This window comes from Scyliorhinus canicula, chromosome 6, assembly GCF_902713615.1.
Source record: "Scyliorhinus canicula chromosome 6, sScyCan1.1, whole genome shotgun sequence".
Classification (NCBI taxonomy): domain Eukaryota; kingdom Metazoa; phylum Chordata; class Chondrichthyes; order Carcharhiniformes; family Scyliorhinidae; genus Scyliorhinus; species Scyliorhinus canicula.
The window spans coordinates 106,351,287-106,378,331 of record NC_052151.1 but is presented as its reverse complement, the minus strand read 5'-3'; the positions used below and the strand labels follow the sequence as shown (position 1 = coordinate 106,378,331).

At 51.8% G+C, this 27,045-nt stretch overlaps 1 protein-coding gene across 1 annotated transcript; it reads right to left on the bottom strand.

Annotated features, from left to right (window-relative positions):
- Positions 1-5,368: 5,368 nt before the first annotated feature.
- LOC119967370 (small leucine-rich protein 1-like) lies at positions 5,369-26,704 on the bottom strand. The gene is made up of 2 exons (XM_038799823.1): positions 26,487-26,704; positions 5,369-5,805 (listed from the first exon to the last, which is right to left on the bottom strand). The coding sequence occupies exons 1-2, from the start codon at positions 26,620-26,622 to the stop codon at positions 5,687-5,689; spliced, it is 255 nt and encodes an 84-aa protein (XP_038655751.1). The 5' UTR covers positions 26,623-26,704; the 3' UTR covers positions 5,369-5,686.
- Between the last annotated feature and the right edge of the window lie 341 nt (positions 26,705-27,045).

Genomic DNA, 27,045 nt, shown 5'->3' with positions numbered 1-27,045 from the left:
TGTAGGCATGGGGGCACAGGGTGTGGGGGGCTGGGTGGGGTGTAGTGTGAGGGGTACCTTGGTGGTGGTGGTGGATCCTGCAGGCGCCAGGTCCCGGAGGGAAACGGTGTCCTGACGGCCGTCTGGGTGTTCTTTTAAGGCGTAGTGGGGGTTTGAGTGTAGCAGTAGTACCCTTTCTACTAGTGGGTCCGTTTTATGTGTCCGGATGTGCTTCCGGAGGAGAACTGGGCCCGGTGTCCTCAACCAAGATGGGAGCGAAGCCCCTGTGGTAGTGCCCCTAGGGAAAACAAATAATCGTTCGTGAGGGGTCTGGTTGGTGGCTTTGATGTAGTGGGCGAGCCGGGTGACCCCCGGGTGGCAGAGGTCATTGTGGATAGCCTGTAATCGGTCGTCCTGCGCGCTGGCGCATGTGCCGCGGGACAGGGCATCTGGGGGCTCGTTGCTTCCCCGGCCGATATATGATGTCATAATTATAGGTGGAGAGTTCGATCCTCCACCTCAAGATTTTATCGCTTTTTATTTTGCCCCATTGCGAGTTGTCAAACATGAAGTCAACCGACCTCTGGTCGCTGATGAGGCTAAACCTCCTACCTGCGAGGTAGTGCCTCCAGTGCCGTACGGCTTCCACAATGGCTTGAGCTTCTTTTTCGACTGAGGAAAGTCGAAGTTCCGAAGCGGAGAGGGTTTGGGAGAAGAAAGCTACTGGTCTCCCTGCCTGGTTCAGAGTGGCAGCGAGAGCGACCTCTGAGGCGTCGTTCTCCACCTGAAAGGGGATGGCGGCTTTGGCGATGTCCTCCTTGATACAGTTGAAGGCCTGGCGGGCCTCAGCTGACAGTGGGAAGAGTGTGGCCTTAAATAGTGGGCGGGCTTTGTCCGCATACTGGGGGACCACTGGGCGTAATAGGAGAAAAATCCAAGGCACCTCTTGAGGGCCCTGGAACAATGAGGGAGAGGGAGTTGTAAGAGATGCATACGGTCCAGGTCAGGGCCCAAGACTCCGTTTTCCACGACATAGCCGAGGATGGCTAGCCTGGTTGTGCGGAAAATGCATTTCTCCTTATTGTATGTGATGTTGAGTTTCGGGGCGGTTTGGATAAATCGGTGGAGGTTGGTATCGTGGTCCTGCTGGTCATGGCCGCAGATGGTGACGTTATCCAGATACGGAAACGTGGCCCGCAGCCCGTACTGGTCCATTGCTCGTTGGAACACCAAAACCCCATTCGTGACGCCAAAGGGAACCCGGAGGAAATGGAAGAGGCGGCCATCTGCCTCGAACGCCGTGTAGTGGCGGTCCTCCGGGCGGATTGGGAGCTGGTGGTATGCAGACTTCAGATCCACCGTGGAGAATATGCGGTACTGGCCGATCTGATTGACCATGTCTGCAATTCGGGGGAGGGGGTACGCATCGAGGTGCGTGAACCGGTTAATGGTTTGGCTGTAATCAACCACCATCCGGAACTTTTCCCCGGTCTTGACGACCACCACCTGAGCTCTCCAGGGGCTGTTACTGGCCTCTATGACTCCCTCACGTAGGAGCCGCTGGACTTCGGCTCTAATAGATACCCTGTTGTGCAGGCTATACCGCCTGCTGCGAGTGGATACGGGTTTGCAGTTAGCAGTGAGATTAGCGAAGAGTGGAGGTGGGTTGATTTTTAGAGTCGCTAAGCTGCATATAGTGAGAGGAGGTAGGGGTCCGCCGAAGCTGAGTGTGAGGCTCCTGAGATTACACTGAAAATCGAGCCCGACTAGGAGGGGGGCGCAGAGGTCGGGGAGTACGTACAGCTGGAAATTAGAGTAGCTGGCGCCCTGTATTGTTAGGGTCGCAACGGTGCGCCCTTGAATTTGGACCGAGTGCGAACCCGAGGCGAGGGAGATAGTTTGCCGAACAGGGAAGATAGGGAGCGAACAGCGTCTTACCAGGTCTGGATGCACGAAGCTCTCGGTGCTCCCGGAGTCGAAGAGGCACGGTGCCTTGTATCCGTTGACCTGAATGGACATCATCGAGCTCCCGAGGTGCTTTGGCCGCGACTGGTCCAATGTGACTGCATTGAGTTGCGGGTAGTCGGTGGCTTGATCAGCAGTGCTCGAGTGGCCCCGTGATGACTGTCCGTGGAGGTCGTAGTCATCGAGATGAACATCGGGTGATGGCGCACGTAGTTAGACCAGACCCCTGCAACATACACATCACGGACATCGAGTTCCATATGCTGGGAGCCAGTTACAGCCTGAAAGTTACATTCCCGTGCAAGGGCTTTTAGATCGCACAGGTAGTCCTCTAGCAACTCTGCAGGGCGCTGGCGACCGGTAATGAAAATATGCCGCGCGTAGACTTCATTTACAGGCCGCACGTATAGTCGGTCGAGTATAGCGAGGGCCTCAGTGTACGAGTCGGTAGTATCGAGTTGCGTAGAGATGCGATGGCTCACCCATGCGTGCAGTAGACTGAGTTTCTGCTCTTCAGTAGTAGCGGAGGTAGTCGACGCAGCCAGGTAGGCCTTGAAACACCGAAGCCAGTGTAGAAAGATTTCCTTCGCTTCTGCAGCCTACGGGTCAAGTTCTAGTCGATCAGGTTTGAGGGCTGATTCCATGGTGGGTTTTTTAAGTCTATTAAATTGATGTGACCATCAATTCACTCGAGACTCGAGAGGAAGTAAACTGTGGCTTTAATAGACTTACAACTGAGCCTGCCTGCGACCAGAAGAACTGAGGGCAGACTCACAAGGCTGCAGCACGTTATACTTCCGGTAGTGGGAGGGGCCAAGGGTGGAGCCCTGTACAAGCTCCTCATCTCCCCCCTTGGGCAGAGCCGCGCAACGGCTCACAGACAGAGCCCACAAGGACACAATGCTATATAGTGTGAATTAAGCATTATGCATTCACCACACACCTTTTCCATCTGTAACCTCACCCTCTTGCCCACCAATACCACTACCCCCTGCTATCGAACCCCGAATGGAAAGCCTGACTCGCCCAACCCTTCCTAAGCCTTACCTGATCCCTCACCCTCAGGTGGGTTTCCTGTAGCATCACCACATCAGCCTTCAAGCTCTTCAAATATCTGAATAACCTTGACCTCTTCACCAGTCCCCCTCACCCCCTCATGTTCCACGTTACTATACTGACCGAGGTTCTCTCACTCACCCCCCCCCCCCCCCGCACCTCTCATTCGCCATCATCGTAACCATGGGCTCGACCCGCCCAATCCCTTGTTGCCATCGAACCCTTCACCCCCGCCCCAGAACCTCCCCATTCACTTCCCCCTACAAAACCAATCAACAACCTGAAATAAGAGATAAGGCTGTGCACAACATTTAAACCCACTCCCTTCAGTCCAAAGCCAAACCCCAGTCCCATTTCTCATATTAAACCCAGTCCTTTGGTCTTCACAAACACCCCAACCACCTTCACCGTCTTGAAGTAGAAGTCCCTCAAATTATTGGTCACTCTCAGCTTCTCCGGGTAGATCACGCCAAACCTCACACCATTGCTCAAGAGTACCGCCTGCACCCCATCCGAAGCCCACCTGCCTTCTCGCCAGCCCAACAGTTAAGTCCTGGTATATACGAATACCAGCTTCTTCCCACTTCAATACCAGCTTCTTCCCACTTCACCTTATGCCTTTGCTTCGCCCAACTCAGGACCTTTTCCTGAACATGGAACTTGTGGAAACAAATTATAATCGCCCTTGGCGGCTCGGTTGCCTTCGGCTTGGACCTGAGTGGCTGATGAGCCCTGTCCAGCTCATAACAGGAGGGTTCTAACCCCTCCCCCAACAACTCCGCCAACAATTATTCTCTCAGCACTCAGTTGGCCTCGGGTTTTTCACCCCCACTGGAAAGCCCACTATTCTTAAATTCTGCCACCTCAACCTGTTCTCCAAGTCCTCCACCTTGGCTCTCAGACCCTTTGTTGGCCTCCACCATCCTCCGTAGCTCCTCACCCATCAAGGTGAACCGATCACTGTAAAGCGATAGAGCTTCCTCCACCCACTTCAACTTCTCTCCTTGCTCCCATAGCTCGGCCGATATTTTCAACACCTTCGCTTTCACTGGGGCCATCGCCTCCTCCACCAATTCCTTCATCGCAGCCATCATCTCTTTACGCATCACCACCATGTGTTTGGCGAATGGTCTCTCAAACTCTCCAGTCAACACCCTGGTCAGAGTCTCCACTCTGAAGGGCACAGCCCCTACCAGCGACCCAGCCTCCGCCACCTTTCCTGCTGCCAGGCTGACCCATTCACTTAACGGCGAACGTTCGCTCACCCCTTTCTTCCCAGCGGCTTTTTTCTGGATCTTAGACATTCCCCACCTTCCTTATGCCTTCCTGCAGTAGCTTGTTCAAAACCTGACCCTGAAACCGGGCATTAAACTCCAAAATCTAGAGCCTCGAGGAGGAGCTACCCAATGTGTGACGTCTACAGACATGCCGTCATCCGGAAGACCCCCCGGTCGGGCTTGTTAACGGAAGTGAGGTGGGGGTTGCCAGGAAGGTGTGGGTGGGTGATGGGGTTGCTTCTTTGTTTTGGGGGGGGGGGAGGGTTTCTGACATGGGTGTGGTTGGTGGGCGCAGTTGGGAAGGGAGAGATGGCGGTGGACCAAGGGTGGGCCTGGAGAGACAAGTGACACAGGCCAGGGGCTGTCCCAAAAAGTAGTATGGCTGATCGGCAGTGGAGAATGCGAGGGTTGAATGGGCCAGTTAAACGGTCTCAGATATTCACATATCTGAGGGGTCTGAAGGCGGACGTCACACCTGGAGTTGAGGGAATCAGAAGAGGCTGAGGAAGGGATGGGTGGGCCAGGTGTTTCACTCGAGGCGGAATATGAAGACGAGAGAGGATCAAGTTCAATCCGCGGGGTTGGTGGAAGGGTTCACTCGGAGGTGGAAACTGTTCATCGATTTCTTCAAGGAGGATTGAGGGGTCAGATGGGGGTAAGGGGGTTGAAAAGGGAAAGGCAGGATGTGGTTGGGGTCGGTGTCAGAGGGATTGGGGTTGTTGGTTGGGTTGATGTGATGGTCTTCTGATGTTCTTTTGGTTGTTTTTCTGATGTTTGTTTATATTTTGTTGAAAAATGTTGAATAAAAGTATATTTTTAAAAAAGAAATGAAATTCCTGCAAAGCCTTGGGGACAAGTATATTTTCAACTAATACACAACTGAACTGATATCATATTTGGGTAAAATGAGTTCTAAAATTCTGCTTTAGCCTACAAACCTATATAAATACGATTATCACGGATATAGCGGTAAGTCTAGTAAAAAATCAACCGATTGGGATGAGTTTAATAATCAAGTTTTTGCAGGAACTAATTATCCATTGCTGAATGTGAAATAGATGTGATTGTAGAAAATTAGTTACCAACTGCAGGACAGAAGAAATGAGGTTTATTTACTGAGAAAGATAATGATATAATCTCAAACATGAAATTAATACATCATTTGGACAGGCTAAAATGGCTGTGCTTAAAGAAATGTCTATTGGTTATTTTTACATCCAGCCTGTATGGGGCATTCTTTTGAGCATGGATCCACTGTAAAAGAAGGTGGTGTTTGGCAAAGCTATGAAGTGGTTTATCACTTGGTAATTTTTGCTTGGAAGAGTTAACCTGTACAACTGTGATTGGATAAGAGGTACCTTAACAACAACAGTCTACTTATTAAAGTGTGTTTCTGCCTTTGCTGTGATTTAGTTGTTGCAGATTGTATTCCGTACTCTATATTCAGTTGAATGGTGACGAGTCTGCTTGTTGAAGTGCTCCTTAATAATGTCTTTAGGGTCGTGATTCATTCCCAGCTCTTTGTTCACTGTTAAGAAAGCAGATTATTACTAATCATGAAAACACATTTGATTGTTATATCATGGCAGAGACATGGTTTGGAAGATTTCTGACATCAACATCAAACTGAAGCTCTTTAGGCACAAGTTAAAACATGGAATAGGCTTTTCTGGTCATTTGTTTCCATTCTCGTATTGATGAATATACTGTATTCAGCAATACATCAATCCAGCCAGTTGGTGTTGTGTTTAATTCCCCATTCATGCTGCCCCATTTCATTGAAGCAGAGGATGTGAGATGTGTCGCAGAGACAACTGAATGCATTGTTATATTACTTTGTGCAATATATGTTACTCATCTGCTTCTTGCCAGGATGATCCTTAACTCGATGTTGATTAACACTAGTAATCTTCCAATTAAAGCAAATACTTTATTGAGTAACATTAACAAATAAACGGTGAGTTTGTTTCCTCTCCAATACTTATACTAGATATTAAATAAACAAGATTGAATAAGAATTAACTATGATTAACTACACCTACACTCTGAGCTATCTCTCTCTACATCTGGTCACCAGTCACTATCCACATAAAGAGGCGGATCTTAGCTTGAGTCTGTCATTTTACACCCATTTCTAGTGCTGCCATCTAGTGATTACTTAGCTGTTATGTCAATACATTAAACCCTTCTGTACATACATATATTTAGTTCACTACATACATTTTCTAAGGAAAGAATTCAGGGCTATGGTGAGAACATGTGGTGGTGGTGGTGGGGGGGGGGGGGGGGGTAGTAAATCTACAGAAAAAGTGTAATTTTCCCATACTTAAAGAAAGTCATGATTTAAGGCCATTGCCAGTGCCACAAGGTGATCAATGGACAATAAGAGCTTTGATCTGAACTGGAGCAACGTGGATAATATGGACGCCGTCCAGCCTTAGCCAGGAATTTCAGTTGGAGATTTCCTTCTGACTAGTTAATGGATTGAGTGAAATACGATTCCAATGCTGTACCCAAAGCTTGGAAAACCAGCCCTATTTTTTGGGTGGGAAAATATTTTTATTGAACTTTTACCATTTTACATCAAACATTTACAAGATAAAACAAAACCAAACTAAAATAAAACTAACAACAATAATAACAGTAACCCCAGTAACATAAATGCAACCCAAACAAATCCCCTCTCCCCCCCCCCCCCCCAGCTAACAGTGGCCAATTCTTTAAAGTGCAATGTGAAAGGGCACCATCTATGGTAGAACCATTCGACCAAACCTCTCAGTGTATACTTGACCTTCTTAAGGTGCAAAAGCCCGATCGAGTCACCTAGCCACACTGAGGTACTAGGTGGCATCACTTGTCTCCAGCTCAGCAATATTCACGTCTGAGCAATCAACGAGACCAATGCCAGGGCAGCTGTCCTCAGATCCGGCTGGTCTGACACCCCAAACATAGCTACTAATGGAAAGGCTCTAAATCAATATTTCCGATTGCTGATCTGCTGCTGAAGAAAGACACCCAAAAACCCAATAATTTGGGACAGAACAAAACATGTGCATGTGGTTCGCGGGCACTGTTGAACACCGTTCACACCTGTCTTCAACTCATTCTGGCCTTGGTGAGATGCGCCTTAAACATTACCTTGAGCTGGATCAAGCTCAACCTTGCACAGGATGACGTAGCATTCACCCTGTTGAGGGACCTACTCCACCTCCTCCAATATTGGGTCTCAGCTACTCTTCCTTCCTGCCTTCACCTCTTCTAGCGAGACTTGCTCCTGCCCCAAGATCCGTACAAATTTCTTGGATGTGCTGCCGTTTTCCCACCCCGCGCAGGAGAGAATCCTCTCCAATAAAGTGGGCGGAGCCCTGCTGGAAATGTCCACTGAAGAAAATCCTGTACCTGAACGTATCCGAACCCTCAAGTCCTGCTTTCTTCAATTCCTCCAAGCTGGCCCCTCCAAAAAAAAATGCCTCAACCAGCCCTACATTTTACCAATTTTTAGAAAATGGTTCTGCAGATTTGGCAACAAAAATATGAAAGAGTACAGTATTTGAATATATTGGTAAGAAAAACTATGTGAGAAGATTAATCACAAGGAGAGGTTTTTGTGATTTACTGAGGTCAGAATTAATGGGCGGGATTCTCCGTCGGCTGAATTCGGAATCCCGAAACGCGATTGGGCCGAGAATCGGTTTTGACGCCGAAATCGTGACGGTCGCTGGCTTCACACCAAGTCGGAATTCTCCGGTGCCTCGACAGCGACGTCAATACATTCCGGAAGGCACGTACAGTAAATGCCGTTGGCATCTCATAAGCGGGCCTGACCTTGTATTCTCCGGGACCTCAGTGATTCTCCATCTCCACTGGGGGGAATTCTCAATGGCGAGGTTCACTTGTGCTTCCAAAAATTGTAAAACAGGCGCCGTTGCTGATGAGGGGGAGGGCAGGGGTTACGGAAAGTGTCCAACATCGCCATATTTTGCTGACAGTTGTGCCACTGGCTGGGGGCTTCTGCCAGGGCTGGGGGGAAGTAGTGGGGTGTGGCCAGGAGTTGGGTTGTGGTGTGGACGGGCACGGAGTACCATTGCCGCAGACTGCAAGGCTGCCATGCAGCTGTGCACACCGTTGACAGCCCACTGTGAACTTAGTGCCATGGGTCATATGGGTGTCGTCCCAGGCCACACCCCCCCCCCCCCTCCAGTTATCCGCTGGCCCCAGCCAACCCATCAATGGGATGGATGTGCTCCAGCGCAACCAGTGCCACCTTGTTGGCAGTGTGTGTGGGGAGTGGAGTGCCAATATGCGGCTGCAGCTTGTCAGCCTCTCGAGTGCCAACCCCAACCCTGGCGAATTGACACCATTTTTCATTGGAATTTATCGTGTTTCACGTGGCGCTGGTGCTGGCCCCTGATCAGTCAGTGAGTTGGTCCAGGTGCGGCACCAGTTTTGCTGTCATAGAATTCCACTAATCCTGCCCAGAGTCAAAGCTTAGGGCGTGATTCTCCCCAAATATCTCTACGTTAATTTGAGGTGGGTTTTTCAGGGAGTTTCCCGCCAGCTCTGCCAGGGAGTTCCCCATAGCTATTCAATGACACTTAGTCACTATTTTGGGCCCTGGGGAGTTACTCATCGGTTTAGCCCACACTTAGAATTTTTTTTAGCACTGCAGAGCTGAACTCAAGAGATCGGGCTGCCATTTTGAAAGGGTGCCCCGATCTCAAAGTGAGCTTGTGGGACCCCACACTCCCCACCCATGGCAATGTCACCCCTGCACACATGGATACCCCCCCCCACAATTGAGGACACCCTGCTATGGGGTCCCTGGGAGTCCCCCCTCTTCAGGCCCCATCAAGCCCCCTTACAGCACCCCCACCGGCCCACTCCCGTAGGTGAAATCGGTATCTCGCTGTAGTGAGGCGAGAAACCAATTATCATCACTTAAGCCCTATTTTCCATACAATCAACAAGAGCAACGCCATATGCACCGGCCTCCCGTCATTCATTAGCCTCCCCAGCAAGTTCTCATGCTGCCGTTGATCAATACTCCTTTTTAAAAATGTGAACCTGGTGGAAGGGCTTCTGTATTGAGCCAAGGATGTGAGTAGCCATCTTTGCTCAGAGGCAAAGAGCCCGGGGGTGCTGGGATTGCCACCCCAGTGCTCAGCGGGTGTGGGATCCCTCTGCAGGGGTGGGCTGCCATGGAAGGGTGTGGTGGGGGAGGGAAGTGCTGGGGAGGCAATCATTCGCGACACCACCGTGCCAACCCCTCAATCCCAACCCCATTCCAGGGGCAACCCTTGTCTGCCCCACCGATCACCCAAAACCCCCACCAACTGCTGAGGATGCCAGCTGGGCGGCTGAAGACTATCGCTAATAGGGAATTGGCAATCATGGTTAAGTGAGCACTTGACACATGCCAAGTGGATTCCCGTGGGCAGGCGGGCCATGTAGCATGTGGGAGCATTCCAATCACACCTTGATGCTTGGACACTGCAGCCAACGGTGATGGGACTCAACTCCGGGGACATGACCTCGGTCGGAGGGTGGGGGGTGGGTGCCACAGGGAGTGGGGGAATGACTGGACAGATGGGCAAAGCGTCCGGTGGACAGCCCGCCCTGCGGAAGAAAGGCATCATAATGATTGTGCAAAATATTGTTTAATGAGCTGTACAATACCCCATTCCCGATAGTGCCGACCCCCAACGCCCCCAACCCCACCCCCTCCTCACCCCCTATCTAACCTCCCCCCTTACCCGATCTGGTGCCGTCAGCGATCCTCAACGTGCCTGGCCCTCTTAGCTCTACCACTACATCTTGGTGTTTCCCCAGGATGCATATCTGAGCTGGAGGCAGCCAGCTACTTACCTCGACCCATGGCCCTTGATGTCCCTGGCAGGCGTCCTTTGGGGGTTCTGGCGGCGGATAGCCCAGACTCACTTGTCGTGAGCCCTATCTGGTCTGCTGGCTGCGCGACATGGCCTCATCAGAGGGGTGGAACTCGGTGGAGCTGGTGGCCACCGTCGCCACGTCAGGGACTGGTCCAGGTTGGCATCCAGCGCCTCCTCCCGATCCGTGCCCATAGCGCCCTGGGGTTCACCTTGGCATGGAGGGGCAGCTGGTTTGAGCCCCAACAATGCCCACCTGTGACTGGGACAAGCTCCGCAGTGCCTCGGCCATGCCCACCTGAGAACGGGACATGTCCTGCAGAACCTCATCAAGGTCGGCCTGGTATCGGTGACATCCCCCAGCGAGGTGGTTATTCTGCCGAGGCCCTCAGCCATGGCTGTCACCGACTGCACGACGCCTTGGACACCTACACTCATTGTGTCGACATTGCGCACCAGGTTCTCCATTGTGGGTCACTACCCTGGCAGTGTTGCCTCAGTGCCACTTGTTGCCAGCACCATCTCCTGCACCCGTAGCCTCTTGGGCTCCTCCAAGAGACTACAGATCTGCTGGAGTGATGCTGACATCTCCCTCTGTATATCCTGGCCACTCCCTATCTCCATCTCCATCAGCTCCAGGTGTGGTGATATGCATCACTGTAAATACACAAGAGGTTAAGTATACACTGGGACTAAACAAACACTAGAGGGAGCACCAGAGACAACATGACACACAGACATTCAACCAATAGGTCAGTAAGATAGGACACAACCAATGGGCAGTCAAGACACACCCAGAGGTGACACTACCACAAGGGGGCTACCCATATAAAAGGACAGGGCACACATGCTCTTTCTCTTTCCATAGGCGACACTTTGTGAGAGACAGGGGCAGATCAGGAAGCATCACACCCACCGCATGGCTTACAGCAGAATGGTTAGTTAGATTGAGTTACTATAGCAAGATTAGCAGGACAGTCGAACTCAAGTAGGAGAATTGTTAACTGTTCAATAAATGTGTTAAACCTATCTCCAAGTCTGAACCTTCCTTTGTCAGAGCATACATCAAGGAAGCAGCTTATGCTACATGAAGAAGCGTAACACAACACCGGGTAACCCACTTCCAGAGGCTCAGCATCAGGCTGGGACCCAGCTGGGTCCTGGGATCCAGCAGACACCCGACTACTGTCTTGCCTGGGGGTTCCTGCCTCCATCAGATGTGCATCATCAGCAGTGCGGTGCTCACCAGATTGTGCCCCAGAAGCCTGACCACTAACATGTCCCACCGAGATATGCGTATCTGCACTGGTGGAGGGTGGGGTTGACAGCTGTGCCGCGACTATATCGGTTGCATCCTCGGAACTCTCCTCCGAGGTGTTCTCCTCGGGGTCAGGAGAGGGGGGCCACTGGGGATGGGCTGGAGCTGTTGGCTGGAGGATCTGCAGGAGAATGAACATGTATTAAATGTAGGAAAGGATCGGTCAGTAAGGCAATCAGTATTCACATTTGACAGGTCCCCAGGTGGAGCCTGTTGGTTCCTCACCTCTATAGTATCTGTCAGCCTCCACGTTGGTGACCGCCCTGTCCTTGGCCACACCATTCACCTCCAGTGCCCACTCCTCAAAGGAGGTTAGGATTCTCATGTCTGGCAGCCCACCGCCAGTCTGGGCCCTCTCCCGGTGATTGTGGGATAGTTTTTCCTGAGGAGACACACAGAGGGCATTGTTAGCCACATGTTTGGTTCACAGTTGTGGGGGCGGGTGTGAAGGGACGATTGGAGTGTTGGGAGGGTTGGGGGTTGCCTGGGAGATGCTCGGTTGGGGGGTGTGACGTTGGTGTCTGCTCATTCTGGCTGCCCAGTATAGGTCATTGACCTTCTTCAGATACTGGAGGCCAGTCCACCTGGTCACACTGCCCAAGCGACAGCTGCCACCATCTTGTCCCAGGCAGCACTGGCTGCCTTGTGGCTCACCCTCTGGGACCCGCGGGGGAACAGGACATCCCTCCTGGCTTCCACCGCGTCCAGGAGCCTGCCCATCTTGGGGCCAGTCTCCTGGGCAATGTGGCGCTAACAATTGCACACAAAGATGAGAGACTAGTACAATCGAGGCTTTATTGCTGTGCGATGCTATTCCTCCGGCTGCAACTGTAGAATAGGATCTGAGTGACTCACACGCATATTTATACACAAGCTCCTTGTGGGCGGAGCTAGCCGGCAGGGGCTTACCGGAGGAACCTGTATTACAAGTACAGCCATACATCCCCCTACTGCAAGTACGCATATCTACAGTGGTTATCACCACATTCACCCCCTGTAAAAAATGAGTCCGGCAGGGGTGACGTGTAACTATAATACAAAGGATGATATATTTACAAAAGGGTTCAAACAAAGAAAACCAAGAGTCCATCCGGTTAGCAGGTTACAGGTTGAGCCGAATCGACGGTCGAACGTTCCGCTGTGATCGGCGTAGCTGTGGTGGCAACGTCGGCCCAGGCGGTGATGGCAACGACGGTGCAGGTGCTGGCGGTGTTGGTGCTGGCTGATGGCGGGATGACTCCGAGAGCGAACCGGAATCTTCCGTGTCCTCCAGTGTGGGCAGGGGGACGAGGGATGGACCTGGTGGGGACGAATACGGGGACGCCAGGGAAAAGGAGGGTGGCGCGGAGGGGAAAAGGGGCGTGGGCATGGGATCAGCACCTGAGGGAGCCAGGTCCCGGAGCGAGACTGTGTCCTGGCGGCCATCGGGGAACTCCACGTAGGCATACTGGGGGTTGGCGTGGAGAAGGTGTACTTTGTCCACCAGGGGTTCCGCCTTGTGGTGCCGGACATGCCTACGGAGCAGGACTGGGCCCGGAGTCGTGAGCCAAGTCGGGAGCGACACCCCGGATGTAGACTTCCGAGGGAAGGCAAAAACACGTTCATGGGGTGTACTGTTAGTTGCGGTGCACAGCAGTGACCGAATAGAATGGAGCGCATCAGGGAGGACCTGCTGCCAGCGAGCGGCTGGGAGGTTCCTGGACCGCCCTCCATACCGTCCCGTTCTCCCTCTCTACCTGCCCGTTACCCCGGGGGTTGTAGCTGGTCGTCCTGCTGGAGGCGATACCCCTGCTGAGCAGGAAATGACGCAGCTCATCACTCATGAATGAGGATCCCCTGTCACTGTGGATGAAGTCGGGGAAACCGAACAGGGCGAAAATGGAATCCAGGGCCTTGATGACGGTGGCAGACGTCATATCCGGGCATGGGATGGCGAAGGGGGACCTAGAAATTTCATCGACCACACTAAGGATATATGTGTTGCGGTCGGTGGAGGGGAGGGGCCTTTGAAGTCCACGCTGAGGCGTTCAAAGGGGCGGGACGCTTTCACCAGGCACGCGCGATCTGGCCAGTAGAAGTGTGGCTTGCACTCGGCACAGACCTGGCAGTCTCTGGTGACTGTCCGTACTTCCTCGACGGAGTAGGGCAGATTGCGGGCTTTGACCAAATGGTACAACCGAGTGACCCCCGGATGGCAAAGGCTCTCGTGCAAGGCACAGAGCTGGTTCACCTGTGCGCTGGCACATGTACCTCGGGAGAGGGCGTCTGGGGGCTCGTTGAGCTTGACGGGACGATACAAGGTCTCGCAGTTAAAGGTGGAGAGCTCGATTCTCCACCACAAGGTTTTGTCATTTTTGATCTTGCCCCGCTGCGTGTTGTTGAACATGAAGGCTACCGACCGTTGGTCAGTGAGGAGATTGAATCTCCTGCTGGCCAGGTAATGCCTCCAGTGCCGCACCACTTCACCGATTGCCTGGGCCTCCTTTTCAACAGAGGAATGTGAATTTCGGAGGCGTGGAGGGTGTGTGAAAAGAATGCCACGGGTCTACCTGCCTGATTCAGCGTGGCGGCATGTGCGACATCTGAAGCGTCGCTTTCTACTTGGAAAGGCAGTGTCTCATCTACTGCGTGCATCCCGGCCTTGGCTATGTCAGATCAAATGCGGGCCAAGGCCTGTTGTGCCTCGGCCGTGAGGGGAAAATGTGTGGACTGGATAAGTGAGCAGGCCTTGTCCGCGTATTGTGGGACCCACTGGGCGTAGTAAGAAAAGAACCTCAGGCAGCGTTTGAGGGCCTTGGGGCAGTGGGGGAGTGGAAGCTCCATGAGGGGGCGCATGCGGTCGGGGTCGGGCCCCAGTAGTCCATTTTGGACTACGTAGCCGAGGATGGCTAAGCGGTCTGTGCGGAACACGCACTTCTCCTTGTTATAAGTGAGGTTGAGGAGAGATGCGGTGTGGAGGAATTTAGAAAGGTTGGCATCATGGTCCTGCTGGTCATGGCTGCAGATGGTGACATTGTCTAGGTACGGAAAAGTGGCCTGCAGTCCGTACTGGTCAACCTTTCGGTCCATTTCTCATTGAAATACCGAGACCCCGTTTGTGACGCCGAAGGGAACCCTAAGAAATTGGTACAGACGACCGTCCGCCTCGAAGGCAGTGTAGGGACGGTCCGATTTACGGATGGGGAGCTGGTGGTAGGCGAATTTCAGGTCAATAGTAGAGAAGACCCGGTACTGTGCAATCTGATTGACCATATCAGATATGCGAGGGAGAGGGTACGCGTCGAGCTGCGTGTACCGGTTGATGGTCTGGCTGTAATCCACGACCATCCTGTGTTTCTCCCCAGTTTTAACCACCACCACTTGGGATCTCCAGGGACTGTTGCTGGCCTCGATGATACCCTCCCGAAGCAGCCGCTGGACTTCGGACCTGATGAAGGCCTTGTCCTGGGCGCTGTACCGTCTGCTCCTGGTGGCGACGGGCTTGCAATCTGCGGTCAGATTGGCAAAGAGGGAGGGAGGCTCGACCTTGAGGGTTGTGAGGCCACAAACGGTGAGGGGAGGTAGGGGTCCGCCGAATTTGAGGGTGAGTCTCTGGAGATTGCACTGGAAACCCAGGCCTAGTAAGAGTGATGCGCAGAGGTTGGGGAGAATGTACAGACAGAAACGGTCGAATTCCACGCGCTGCACAGTAAGTTTAACCAGGCAGAAACCCTGGATCGGGACAGAGTGGGAACCGGAGGCGAGAGAGATCTGCCGGTTGGCGGGATGGACCGCAAGGGAATAGTGCCTTACCGTGTCCGGGTGGATGAAGCTCTCGGTGCTCCCGGAGTCAATGAGGCAGGAGGTCACGTGGCTGTTGACCAGCACCGTTGTGGAAGAGGGTGTCAGGTTGCGAGGACGCGACTGGTCGAGCGTAACGGAGGCGAGTAGCGGGTGATCGGCAGTCGAGTCTGATGAGTCCGACGAGGAGCGGTAGCGACCCGTGCCCCGTGGCCCCGTTCCGGGGAGGACAAAATGGCGACTGTGTGGGAGAAGATGGCGGCGGACAAAATGGCGGCGCCCATGGGGCGCACATGGCGGTGGTGGATGAAGATGGCGGCGCCCATGGAGCGCACGTGGCGGGGGCAGCGCCCACTGATCGCACGTGGGGTCGGGGGAAGCGGACGGCGGGGCCCATTGAGCGAGCGGCTGAGGCGAGGGGACCGGGGGCGCGATAGCGGCAACCGTCCGGGACTGACACACCGCTGCAAAGTGGCCTTTCTTGCCACAAGCTTTGCAGGTCGCTTTGCGGGCCGGGCAGCGCTGGCGGGGGTGCTTCTGCTGACCGCAGAAGTAACAGCGGGGACCCCCGGGGAGCGCGGTGTAGTGAGCAGCGCAGGCGCAGTCCGTGGGGGCGGCTGCTGGGGGGGCCAGTTGCAGGGTCCACGGGGGGTAGGATGGGTGGGCCGAGTGGCTAGCGGAGTAAGATCGTGCATTACGGGAGGCGGCCATTATGGAAAGCGCCAGAGTCTTTGCGGCCGCGAGGTCGGGGGCAGCCCCTTCCAGCAGTCGTTGCCGGATGGGGTCCGATGCAATGCCTGTAACAAAGGCATCGCGCATGAGTAAATCAGTGTTTCGTGGCTGTGAGGGCCCGGCAATCGCAGTCTCGTACTAGAGGTATAAGGGCCCTCCAGAAGTCCTCAATCGACTCACCCGGGTGCTGGACACGAATAGAGAGTAGATGTCTCGCAAACAGGGTGTTCGTCGACTGTGCATTGTTCTCTTTGAGCAGTTCCATTGGCCTGGTGTAGTCAGGCGCATCTCGAATTAACGCAAAGACACTGGAGCTAAGTCTGGAGTACAGGAATTTTTTTTTGAATCTCCGTCGGTGGAGAATCCGCTGAAGAGATGTAGGCCTCGAAGACTGCAAGCCAGTGAACGAAGTCTTTCCTGGTATGAGGCGACTGCGGATCCAGCTGCAGACGGTCAGGCTTGATCCTGATGTCCACGGTGTAAGGAAAATCACACAGCAATAAATTGTGGCGCTAACAATTGCACACAAAGACTCGAGACACGTACAATCGAGGCTTTATTGCTGTGTGATGCTATTCCTCCGGCTGCAACTGTCGAATAGGATCTGAGTGACTCACACGCATATTTATACACAAGCTCCCTGTGGGCGGAGCTAGCCGGCAGGGGTTTACCGGAGGTACAGCCATACATCCCCCTACTGCAAGTACGCATATCTACAGTGGTTATCACCACAGGCGAGCTGGCTGGTGTTGGCTGAGCAAATGCAGCTTAAGTGTTGCTCGATCATGTTAGCGGTGGGCTGGCGTCGCGAACCTGGAAAATCAGCTGGTGAGCCGGCAATCGGGCGGGAAGCCTATGAGGCCTCGTTAAATGGACCAATTAATGTTGCCAGCCTCGCTGGGCCGCGCGCCGGGAAACTCGTGACAATTCCCACTCACTACAGCACTTGGAAATTTTTTTGGAGAATCGCGCCCATAGTTTAATGTGTTTTGTAGGACATGAATAGTGAGTGTGTTCTTCTATTCTTCCCAAAATCAAGCTGGGCGATGTTGTATCGGTACTTACCCCACCTGAGAACAGAGCACTATTTTGTAAGTCAGTGGGACTGACTGATATTAGAGTGGCCTGATTCAACAGGGTACTTCGTATTTTAGCCCACAGCCATACTTTTCTAAAGTCCATCCTTCGAAATGGATGCGAATCCCACTTGCACCATCAGCCAGTCCCCTGGAAACCACATGGAGGGAAAATCTATCCCAATGTTACCTAAGTAACATTTAGGAAAACTGATACAGACAGGATAGGCCAAACCCTGACCTCGAAACGCTGGCCTATAATGTTGCTTCAATGGCAGCATGAACCTTGCATTGAAATTCATAATACATTCGGCACACAGTGCAGCTGAAAGTGAAGCAAGTACACCTCTCCAGTGAATTTCACATTTCTAAAGGTGCTTTGGGTATATGATAATAATTGAGTATTTATTTAAAGCTGACATGAGAAAAAAAGATTTAACTTGTAAAACTAAATCCTATTCCATTCTTAATCTTTTGTACCTTTTAAACTCTTAACCATCATTATTTTGTGCCTCAGATTTCAGATAACTCATTAGTAAGTCCCAGCACGGTAAATCTTCAAAGATACCTATGGTATCAGTATCCTTGTTTTTAATTTCTGAATTAATTCCATTTGATCAGTTAAAGGCTTGGTGTTATGTTTCTCGTCTAATAGACTTGTCGGCCTTCCCTGTTGTTTCGATAGCACAATGACCTTTTTCCCTCCCATCCTTAAGTTCACACAGTCTCCTTCCCTTTCTGCCGTTCTATTTCTACCGATCAACAGCATTCTTTCTCTTCCTAGTGAGTAATTGAAATTGGTCCTTTTACTTGGGCAATTATTATTCTAATCCTTCACTTCTTTGAGATATTGAATTCTCCAGCCGTTGCGATTCACCCTTCCCGCCAGCAGCGCTCCCCCGCCCACTGCCCCTCCATCCCATGGAGTAACCCAGGGGCTCACAAGCACCCAGAGGGAGGAGCATCTCTGGAGCATATCCCAGAGCCTTCCATCCAGGAGACCCGGGATCGATTAGCTAAACGGAATTCTCCCTCCTGAGACTGGCGCAGCTCAGACGCAGCGGACAGAACAGGGTGTCGCGGCAACACCAGTGCCATCCAAAAGTAGACCAGGGCCGTCCAAGTTCTGGGTTTTAAGAGGACGCCTGCCAAGGGCAGCTCAAGCGACGGGGTGTGGAAGGCAGAAAGTCACCTCCACCTCTGATGTGCATTCTGGGAACACATCCAGATGTAATGGGAGGGTTTGCAAGTGTAAGGAATCATAGCAGCAATGTAGCGACAGGTGAAGTTAGGCACAGGTAATTGGGGTCATTTTCACTTGTAACATCTGCATGTCACTGACTTAAATATTATTGTTCTTCACCATCTTAGTGCCTCACATTCTTTAACCCTCCTCCCAGTGGCATAGTCTATCTGGAGACAGCTCTTCTCACTGGCTCTCAATATCAGCCAGACGGCTAGGCCCACTTATTGAGAATATTTCATTCGCAGTGATTGGACCCAGGCATGATTCAGGGAGCCCCAAACCCTCCTCCCTATCCTCCTCTAAAGCTAAGGGACAAAGGAATGTAGGGATGAATCTCACTCAGTCATGAGGTGGGGAGTCAGTGTGCTGAGCGCAGACAGACAGGAATCAGACATAAGCAGTAGCTGAGGAGCATCACAGAGCATTCCTCACTGCAAGTCATCATCATCCTCCTGGGCAGCAAACACTCGAGGACTCCCCACCCCCAGTGGCCTGATGAATAAGATCTTGCAACCTCATCCTCTGGTTACAGAGGGGTCCTCGGGGGGAGGGTGTTGTACTGTTGGTGTGGGAGGTAACAAGCCCTCCTGCCGATGCGCGCATTTAAAAAAAAATTCACTTCCGGGATGTGAGTGTCGCTGGTTATGCCAGCATTTATTGCCCATTCCTAGTTGCCCTTCAGAAGGTGGTGGTGTTGCCTTCTTGCAGTACTTGAGGTGTCAGTACACCCACTGTGCTGTTAGGGAGAGAGTTCCAGGCTGTTGCACCTGCGACAGTGAAGGAGTGGTGATATATTTCCAAGTCAGGGTGGCGAGCGACTTGGAGCATAACCTCCAGGTGTTGGCGTTCCCAGATATCGCCTGGACTCCATCTTCTGGATCTTCAGCAGCTTCTTCCTTAACTCCTTCCTGAAAGTCCTCCTCATCAGAGGACACGTGTCACTCCACCAGGTCTTCCCCATGAAGGCCGTATCTCCACTGAAAAGCCAGGTTATGTCGGCCACAGAGGACCATGATGCGGGAGACCCTCTCCGGGCTGTACTGGAGGGCTCCATCGGACCTGTCCAGGCAGCGGAAGTGCATCTTCAGGAGGCTGATGCACCACTCCAGCACAGATCGGTGGCACTGTGAGCCTCATTGTACCGTGCGTCTGCTGCGGTCTCTGGCTTCCGCACTAGAGTCATCAGCCAAGACCTCGGCGATATTCCTTGTCCCTGCAGCTTGGGGTAACCCTTGGAAATGCCAGGGATTCACGAACTGCCGGAAGATGTAACTATCATGCATGCTCCCTGGAAAACATGCACATGTGTGTGAATTGCATCTGATGGTCACACACTAGCTACACATTGAGGGAGTGAAACCCCTTCCTGTTGCCAGGTGTGCATAGAGTGACATGAGAGCAGTCAATCGCCCCCTGCACTTTAGGCAGATCAGTCATGATGCCGAATCCAGTGGCCCTCTCGTCTCACTGGGCCGTCCAAGTTGAAATGAATAAAGTTGAAAGCCCTTGCAGAGAGTACATCCGTGACCTCTTATGGGCGTCTGCTTGCAAGATGGCACATGCGTCACCAGTGGAGCCCTGGAACAACCCTGTTGCGTAAAGGTTGAGGGGTGCCATAACCTTCATGACCACAGGGAGAGGGCGCCCTCCACCCCCATGTGACGCCAAGTCAGCAGGGATGTGGCACAGGTACTGCATTGGTGAGGGCGTATTTCCTACAGCATATGTTGTCTGAGAGCCCCATGAAGGACACTTGGGCCCTTGACACCCTTGGTCTCTGTCTGGGCCTTGGCATCCCCTGTATGTTTAGTGTGGCCTTCACCCCCTGAGCCTGCTCTGCGGCTCCCTGGTCACCTGTCACTGGGTCTGGGTGCCGCTACACGTCGCTGATGGAGTTTGTACTCCTCCAGTGCTGTGATAATAAGAATAGCCAGCTCTGCTGGCTCATACAGATATCACTCGGTTACCTGTGAGGGATGAGAGAGAGGCAGTCAGGCTGGCTCACGTCTGGATAACAATAGGAGCTCTTCTGACCTATTGGCTCCCCCCACCCCCGGTCATATTTCTTATATCACCAGGGGTTCTGGCAGGAGGTTTATATGCTCGCACATCCCCACTGTGCAGGGTCAACTGGACGGTGATGTCATTGGGGGCTAAGGGATCCTCACTGGCAGACGTTGGGGTCCGGCATGTAAGCAGGACCAGTGTCTCTTGATCGCATGCCATCAAGCATTGAGTCCTGAACCCTGAGTATTTGTCCCATTCCTTGACTTTGTGAGTGTGGGCAGTTGACATTATTAATGGTTCACTCTTCATGGTCAATTAGTTTGTTGAGCATGAGTGTCAGGAACGTCAGAGGACACAGTTACTTAGTGCTTCAGGGTTAGGCAGAGCGAATCGGCACCCTTCTTACTCAGGCTGCATTATTCTGAGATTTCATTGCTGTCATGTCTCTTCACTCAATCCTCCTGGACAGCCACTCCAGGGTTTTGGCACCCCCCACCCCCCGGCCCCCACCCCAGCCCCACCATTCAAGCTGGGCACCATTTTGCCTTCTCTTCAAGGGTTTTATCCACTCAGCCCATTAGACCCAGCACTCACTCTCATCCCACCCCACCATCCACCACATATGCAGCCACCCCCATGCCACAGACATCAGACTAACAAAGCCCTCTAAAAAACTAGGCAACAGGGATCATGACCAGCCCCACCTACTGCGAATCCCATCCCAGAAAGCTGAGGCCACCCCTCGGCCTGTGCAGCTGGTCAATGGGCTCTGTTCCCTTGGACTCCCTGGTGCCAGGTGTAGAGAGTGGTGCTTACCTCCTTCCACCCTCTCTGAGGGCATGGTGCCTGCTTCCAGTTTTTAAGAAGCATTAGTAATTCGCACCAGCGTGACATCACGGCAATGTTAATCATGCTAAGTATATTATAATGAATTCAAATTCACGCCCTTCCTGACCGCGCCGTTGGACAGGGCCCGAGAAGATCGCGTTCCAAATTCTCACCAGGGCAAATCCTGTTTTTGGCCTCGTGTGAGGTTTAGTGGCCATTATGGGATTTGCATCTAAGACTAATCTGGTCGCTAAATCCCACTCCATGTGTTTAAATGAAGTGAATGTATTTATTTTTATAAATTTATAGTACCCAATGTCATGATATCCACTCCTGTATATAATGTTTCACCACAACGGCGAAACACCTCTCGATCCTCAGTGTGGATCCCGACGACGAGTGGTGTGCTGTCCTCACAGTTAACAAGGCTCGCATCCAGTTTAAACTGGACACCGGTGCATCGGCGAACCTCATCTCAAAATCCGACCTTGATACTATCCGTGTCAGACCAAGTATTCTTCCACCGGCCTGCCAGCACCTTGACTACAATGGCAATGCCATAGCTGCCAATGGCTCGTGTCAACTAGGGGTGTCCAACAAGGCGATCAAGGCGACGCTGGGGTTTGAAATCGTTTGGCCTGACAGAGCATCCCTGCTCGGTGCTCGAGCCTGCAAGCTCCTGAACCTGGTTCAGCAAGTCCACACCATGTCATCGTCACCGGCGACGACCTCGCCTGATGGAAACTTGCAAACTGACATAGATGACATCATCACGCAGTACCACAGCGTATTCGATGGAATGGGCACGCTCCCATACCGATATAAAATCCTGCTCAAACAGAACGCCACCCCTGTAATTCATGCACCACGCCGGGTGCCGGCACCCCTCAAGGATCGTCTGAAGAAGCAATTACAGGACCTCCAAGGGCATCATATCGAAGGTCACAGAGCCAGCAGACTGGGTCAGCTCCATGGTCTGTGTTAAAAAGCCATCAGGAGAGCTTCACATTTGCATGGACCCTAAGGATCTAAACCGCAACATCATGCGGGAGCATTACCCGATCGCGAAACGTGAAGAGTTGACCAGTGAGATGGCTCATGCCAAATTCTTTACAAAGCTCGACGCCTCTAATGGTTTTTGGCAAATACAGCTGGATGCGTCCAGTCGCAAGCTGTGCACGTTCAACACCCCGTTCGGTCTCTACTGCTACAACCGGATGCCTTTTGGCATCATCTCTGCCTCCGAAGTATTTCACCGCATCAAGGAACAGATGATGGAGGGCATCGAGGGGGTGCGAGTATACGTTGACGATGTCATTATCTGATCCACGGCGCCCCAGGAACACATCGCTCGCCTCAAGAAGGTATTCCAGAGAATCCATGAACATGGTCTCCAGCTCAACGGGGCCAAGTGCTCATTTGGTCAATCGGATATCAAATTCCTAGCTGACCACATCTCGCAGCAGGGCGTGTGGCCAGATGCCGACAAGGTCTCGCCGATCAACGCCATGAAGACCCCAGAGGACAAGAAGGTGGTCCTCCGCTTTCTTGGGATGGTCAACTTCCTCGGGAAATTCATTCCCAATGTGGCATCCCACACCACGGCCCTCCGCCATCTCGTCAAGAAGTCGACGGAATTCAAGTGGCTGCCCACGCATGAAGAGGAATGGCGTGAGCTGAAAGCAAAGCTCATCACAGCCCCGGTTCTGCCGTTCTGTGACCCAACCAAGGAAACCAAGATATCAACGGAGGCACCCTCAATTACGATGCGAGAGCGAGGTCGGTAATCAAAAGGCTTTAATCTACAGAGAACTGAACAGCATCTGAGAGAAGTGTGCTCATCACATGGAGCCTTATCCTATATACCGTTTCCTGGGGGCGTAGCCAGAGGCGGAATCCCCCAGGGTTCCAAGCCTCTTAAAGGGGCAAGGTATTAAAGGTCAGGTACCGTTTACAGCAGTTATTAATACCGTTCATCACATCAACTGATGCAAGCCAGGATGGCATTGGGGCGGTGCTCCTTCAGCGGGATGACTCCTCGTCCTGGGCTCCAGTGGCGTATGCCTCCAGGGCCATGACATCCACTGAGCAACGGTACGCTCAGATTGAGAAGGAATGTCTGGGCCTCCTTTCAGGGATAGACAAGTTTCACGACTATGTTTACGACCTACCAAAATTCATGGTAGAAACGGACCACAGGCCTCTAGTCCACATAATCCAGAAAGATTTAAATGACATGACACCTCGGTTACAGCAAATTCTTCTTAAACTATGCCACTGTGACTTCGAACTTATCTACACACCAGGCAAAGACTGATTGTTGCAGATGCCCTATCCAGGTCCATTACCACATCGTGTGAACAAAGTGACTTCATCTGCCAGATAGAAGCGCAAGTGCAGTTGTGTGCCACCAACCTTCCGGCTTCTGATGAACGGGTGATCCAAATTCGTGAGGAGACGGCCAAGGATCCTCTGCTGCAGTGTGTGATGCAGCACCTTACCAATGGCTGGCAGAAGGGACAATGTCCCCAGTTCTATAACGTAAAAGACGACCTGACGGTGGTAGAGGGAATCCTTCTGAAACTCGACAGGACCGTAATTCCTCAGAGCATGCGGGCTATGGTGCTGGGCCAACTCCATGAGGGTCACCTTGCGGTCAAGAAATGCCGACGCAGAGCTCGGGTGGCGGTCTATTGGCCGGGCATTAGCCAGGACATTGCTGACGCAGTCTTCAACTGCCCTACCTGTCAGAAGTTTCAGCCAGCTCAACCCAAAGAAAAGCTGCAGCAGCACGAGATCGTGACCACTCCGTGGTCCAAAGTAGGTGTAGACCTTTTCCACGCCAAGGGGCGTGACTACGTACTCCTGGTCAACTACTTCTCCAGTTACCCAGAAGTGGTGAAACTGTCCGACCTCACGTCGAAGGCAGTAATCAAAGCCTGCAAAGAAATGTTTGCCAGGCATGGGATACCACTCACGGTGCTGAGCGACAACGGTCCGTGCTTTTACAGCCATGAATGGTCTGATTTTGCACAGTCCTACAACTTCCGTCACATAACCTCCAGCCCCTACTACCCGCAGTCAAACGGGAAGGCCGAGAAAGGGGTCCATATTGTAAAGCGGTTGCTGTGCAAAGCTGCAGACTCAGGCTCCAACTTGAACCTGGCACTGCTGGCATATAGTGCAACCCCACTGTCCACTGGGTTGTCTCCAGCGCAGATGCTCATGAATCGCACTCTGAGGACCACAGTTCCAGCCATCCATATTCCAGACCTTGACCACCTCACGGTCTTGCAGAAAATGTAGCAGTCACGGGCCCAACAGAAGGCCACATATGATGCTCATGCCGCGGATCTACCCGAGCTGGCCCCTACTGATCGTGTTCGTGTCCAGTTGCCTGAGGGCGGCTGGTCAGTCACAGCTATTGTGATCAAACAAGTGGCCCCAAAATTGTTCCTTGTTTGCATGGCTGATGGCTCTCTGCCACGGCGCAACAGACAGGCACTGCGAAGAGTTCCACGCCGCTACCTGACCGAAGTGCCCCGCCGCCTACGATGCTTCCTCCGGACGTACCCAACCATGAGGCCACCGATCTGCCAGCAATCCTGCCGGCCCAAGCGACCACCGCGATGGCAGCGATCCCGCCTATCCAAGTGCAGGCGGCTTCTGATCCACTTCTGCGGCGATCAACAAGAATTTGTCGCCCACCCCAAAGACTAAATCTATAGACTGAACTTTTGTACATTTTGTGACTTCAACGATTTGACCTCTGGAAATATCGTTTTGTTTGCCATGTATTTGCACTATCGACACCTTCCTATGTATATACGTTCATTTCGACACCTTTTGTATATAGTCAGGCATATATATATATATATATATATATACGCACGCACACCTTCGTATTTACTTATCTAAAGAAAAAGGGGGTGATGTCATGATATCCACTCCTGTATATAATGAAGCGCAACAGGTAGTGATTGACACACAGGATGACCAGTAAGCACACAGCACAGTGCAGCCAATCACCAGACAGGACACTATCACTATAAAGCCAGAGGGCACTAAGTTTCCCACTCTCTCTGAGACAGTCAGAGTCCACGAGCTAGCCAGTGCAAACACCATGCGGTAGCTAGTAAGTCTGGTCAGGCTAGTACAAGGTCTCCAGTCAGTTCAGTATAGTATCGACCCACAGCTGAATATGTATATTAGTTCTATCGTTGAATAAAATCGTGTTGGATCTTCTCCAGTGTTAGAGGTCTGTTTCTAGCTTCACTGCATCAAATGCAGTCCACATCGAACCAACCTGCCTAACACATCACCCAATTCATTTTTTTTCCAATTATGGGGCAATTTAGCGTGGCCAAGCCACCTACCTTGGATTCCCGGCTTGGGTCACTGTCTGTGCTGAGTTTGCACTTTCCCCCCGTGTCTGCGTGGGTTTCCTCTGGTTCTCCGATTTCCTCCCACGGTCCAAAGATGTGCAGGTTAGGTGGATTGGCCATGCTAAATTGCTCTGCAGTGTCCAAAGGTTAGGTGGGGTGACTAGGTTACGTGGATAGGGTGGAGGTGTGGGCTTAGGTGGGGTGCTCTTTACAAGGGCTGGTGGAAACTCGATGGGCCGAATGGCTTCCTTCTGCACTGTAGATTCTATGATTCTAAGGCAAGTGTATACAGGTCTGTGGCAGTACTTTAAATATGGTGCCAACACATGCCTTTGAATCAGCATCGGCACCTTGTTTCCCATTCTTGCTCTTTAATTGGACGGTCCCCACTCCTCCAGTTAGTTAATTGGCCAGCTGCTCTGTGCTTATGTTCGGCTGGCTGCAGGTGGCAGCTATACCTTATTCTGGTGACACCGCCAGGAACTGAGGCCTCTGAACAAAATCTAACACCTTGTCTCCTTAGCATGTGTATCCAAAAGGTAGGCCTGTAATATGATCTGAAGTTACTCAAGCAATATTAGAAGATATTGTCTTGGAAAGATACTTAGAGCAGGGATCCCCCCTAAAATTCCGGTATTCCGGTGGCAGAGGCGGTTCGCCTTTGGCGGTCCAGCCGAAATCTATAGTGTTTTGCGTGGCTCACCCCTCAATAGGGCCGGAAGAGTAGGCCAGCAAAATCCCAACATTAGTCTTCTTGTCGGCAGAATTGTTTTAAGCAGCAATTTGTGAACATTGCCTTTCAAAGAGGTTGAGATAAATCACTCGTTTCAGTGTCTGAGGTGTAATTATATTAGATCTGATACGAAAACTATGAGAAGTTTCATCGCATGCTTTTTATGTTATGGTATTTTCTTGTGTACATTAAATCAAACATAGATCATAAATAACATACCTTCCATGAGCTCCAATCGGAGGTAGGCAATTATCAGCAACAAAAGCAGCACAACTGGGGTGAATATTCCAAAAATAAGAAGCCACAGTGGCAGAGCCTCAAACACGGCTGCAAATGTTGAAAGTCTGTACTCCATGATAGAGGCTTTGCAGTCGCTGGCAGTCACTGCATCTCTTCTGCTTTAGTCAGATACCAAAGTACATTCTATTTTACTTTGTGGACTTTGGTCTGTTTGAGTAAGCTTGGGATTTGTAACAGATTTTATAACCCTATGCCCTGTGATAGGCATCGATGATTACATCCACATATCTTTATTTTTGTCTTCTCCAGTCGTGTTTACACTTAGTAAAATATGTTCAAAGCAAATATTGGAAATAACTGATTTTGCGTTAACAATGTGGATCCAACTCTCATTTTCATATTTTGATACTGAATGTTAATGATCAGCCCAACATAATTACATTTACATTATCAAAGTAAGCTTATCTCCTTATTTTCCCATGTCTGTGTGCTGGTTCTCTGCAAGAACAATTTACCTAGTGCCAATCCACCACCATTT

Bases quoted from the DNA above. Each gene is read 5' to 3' on its own strand.
- LOC119967370 (XM_038799823.1), bottom strand. From the start codon at position 26,622: ATGGAGTACAGACTTTCAACATTTGCAGCCGTGTTTGAGGCTCTGCCA. The intron at 5,806-26,486 runs GTATGTTATTTA...CTTTCTTAACAG, and splicing joins CCGATTGGAGCTCATGGAAG to TGAACAAAGAGCTGGGAATG.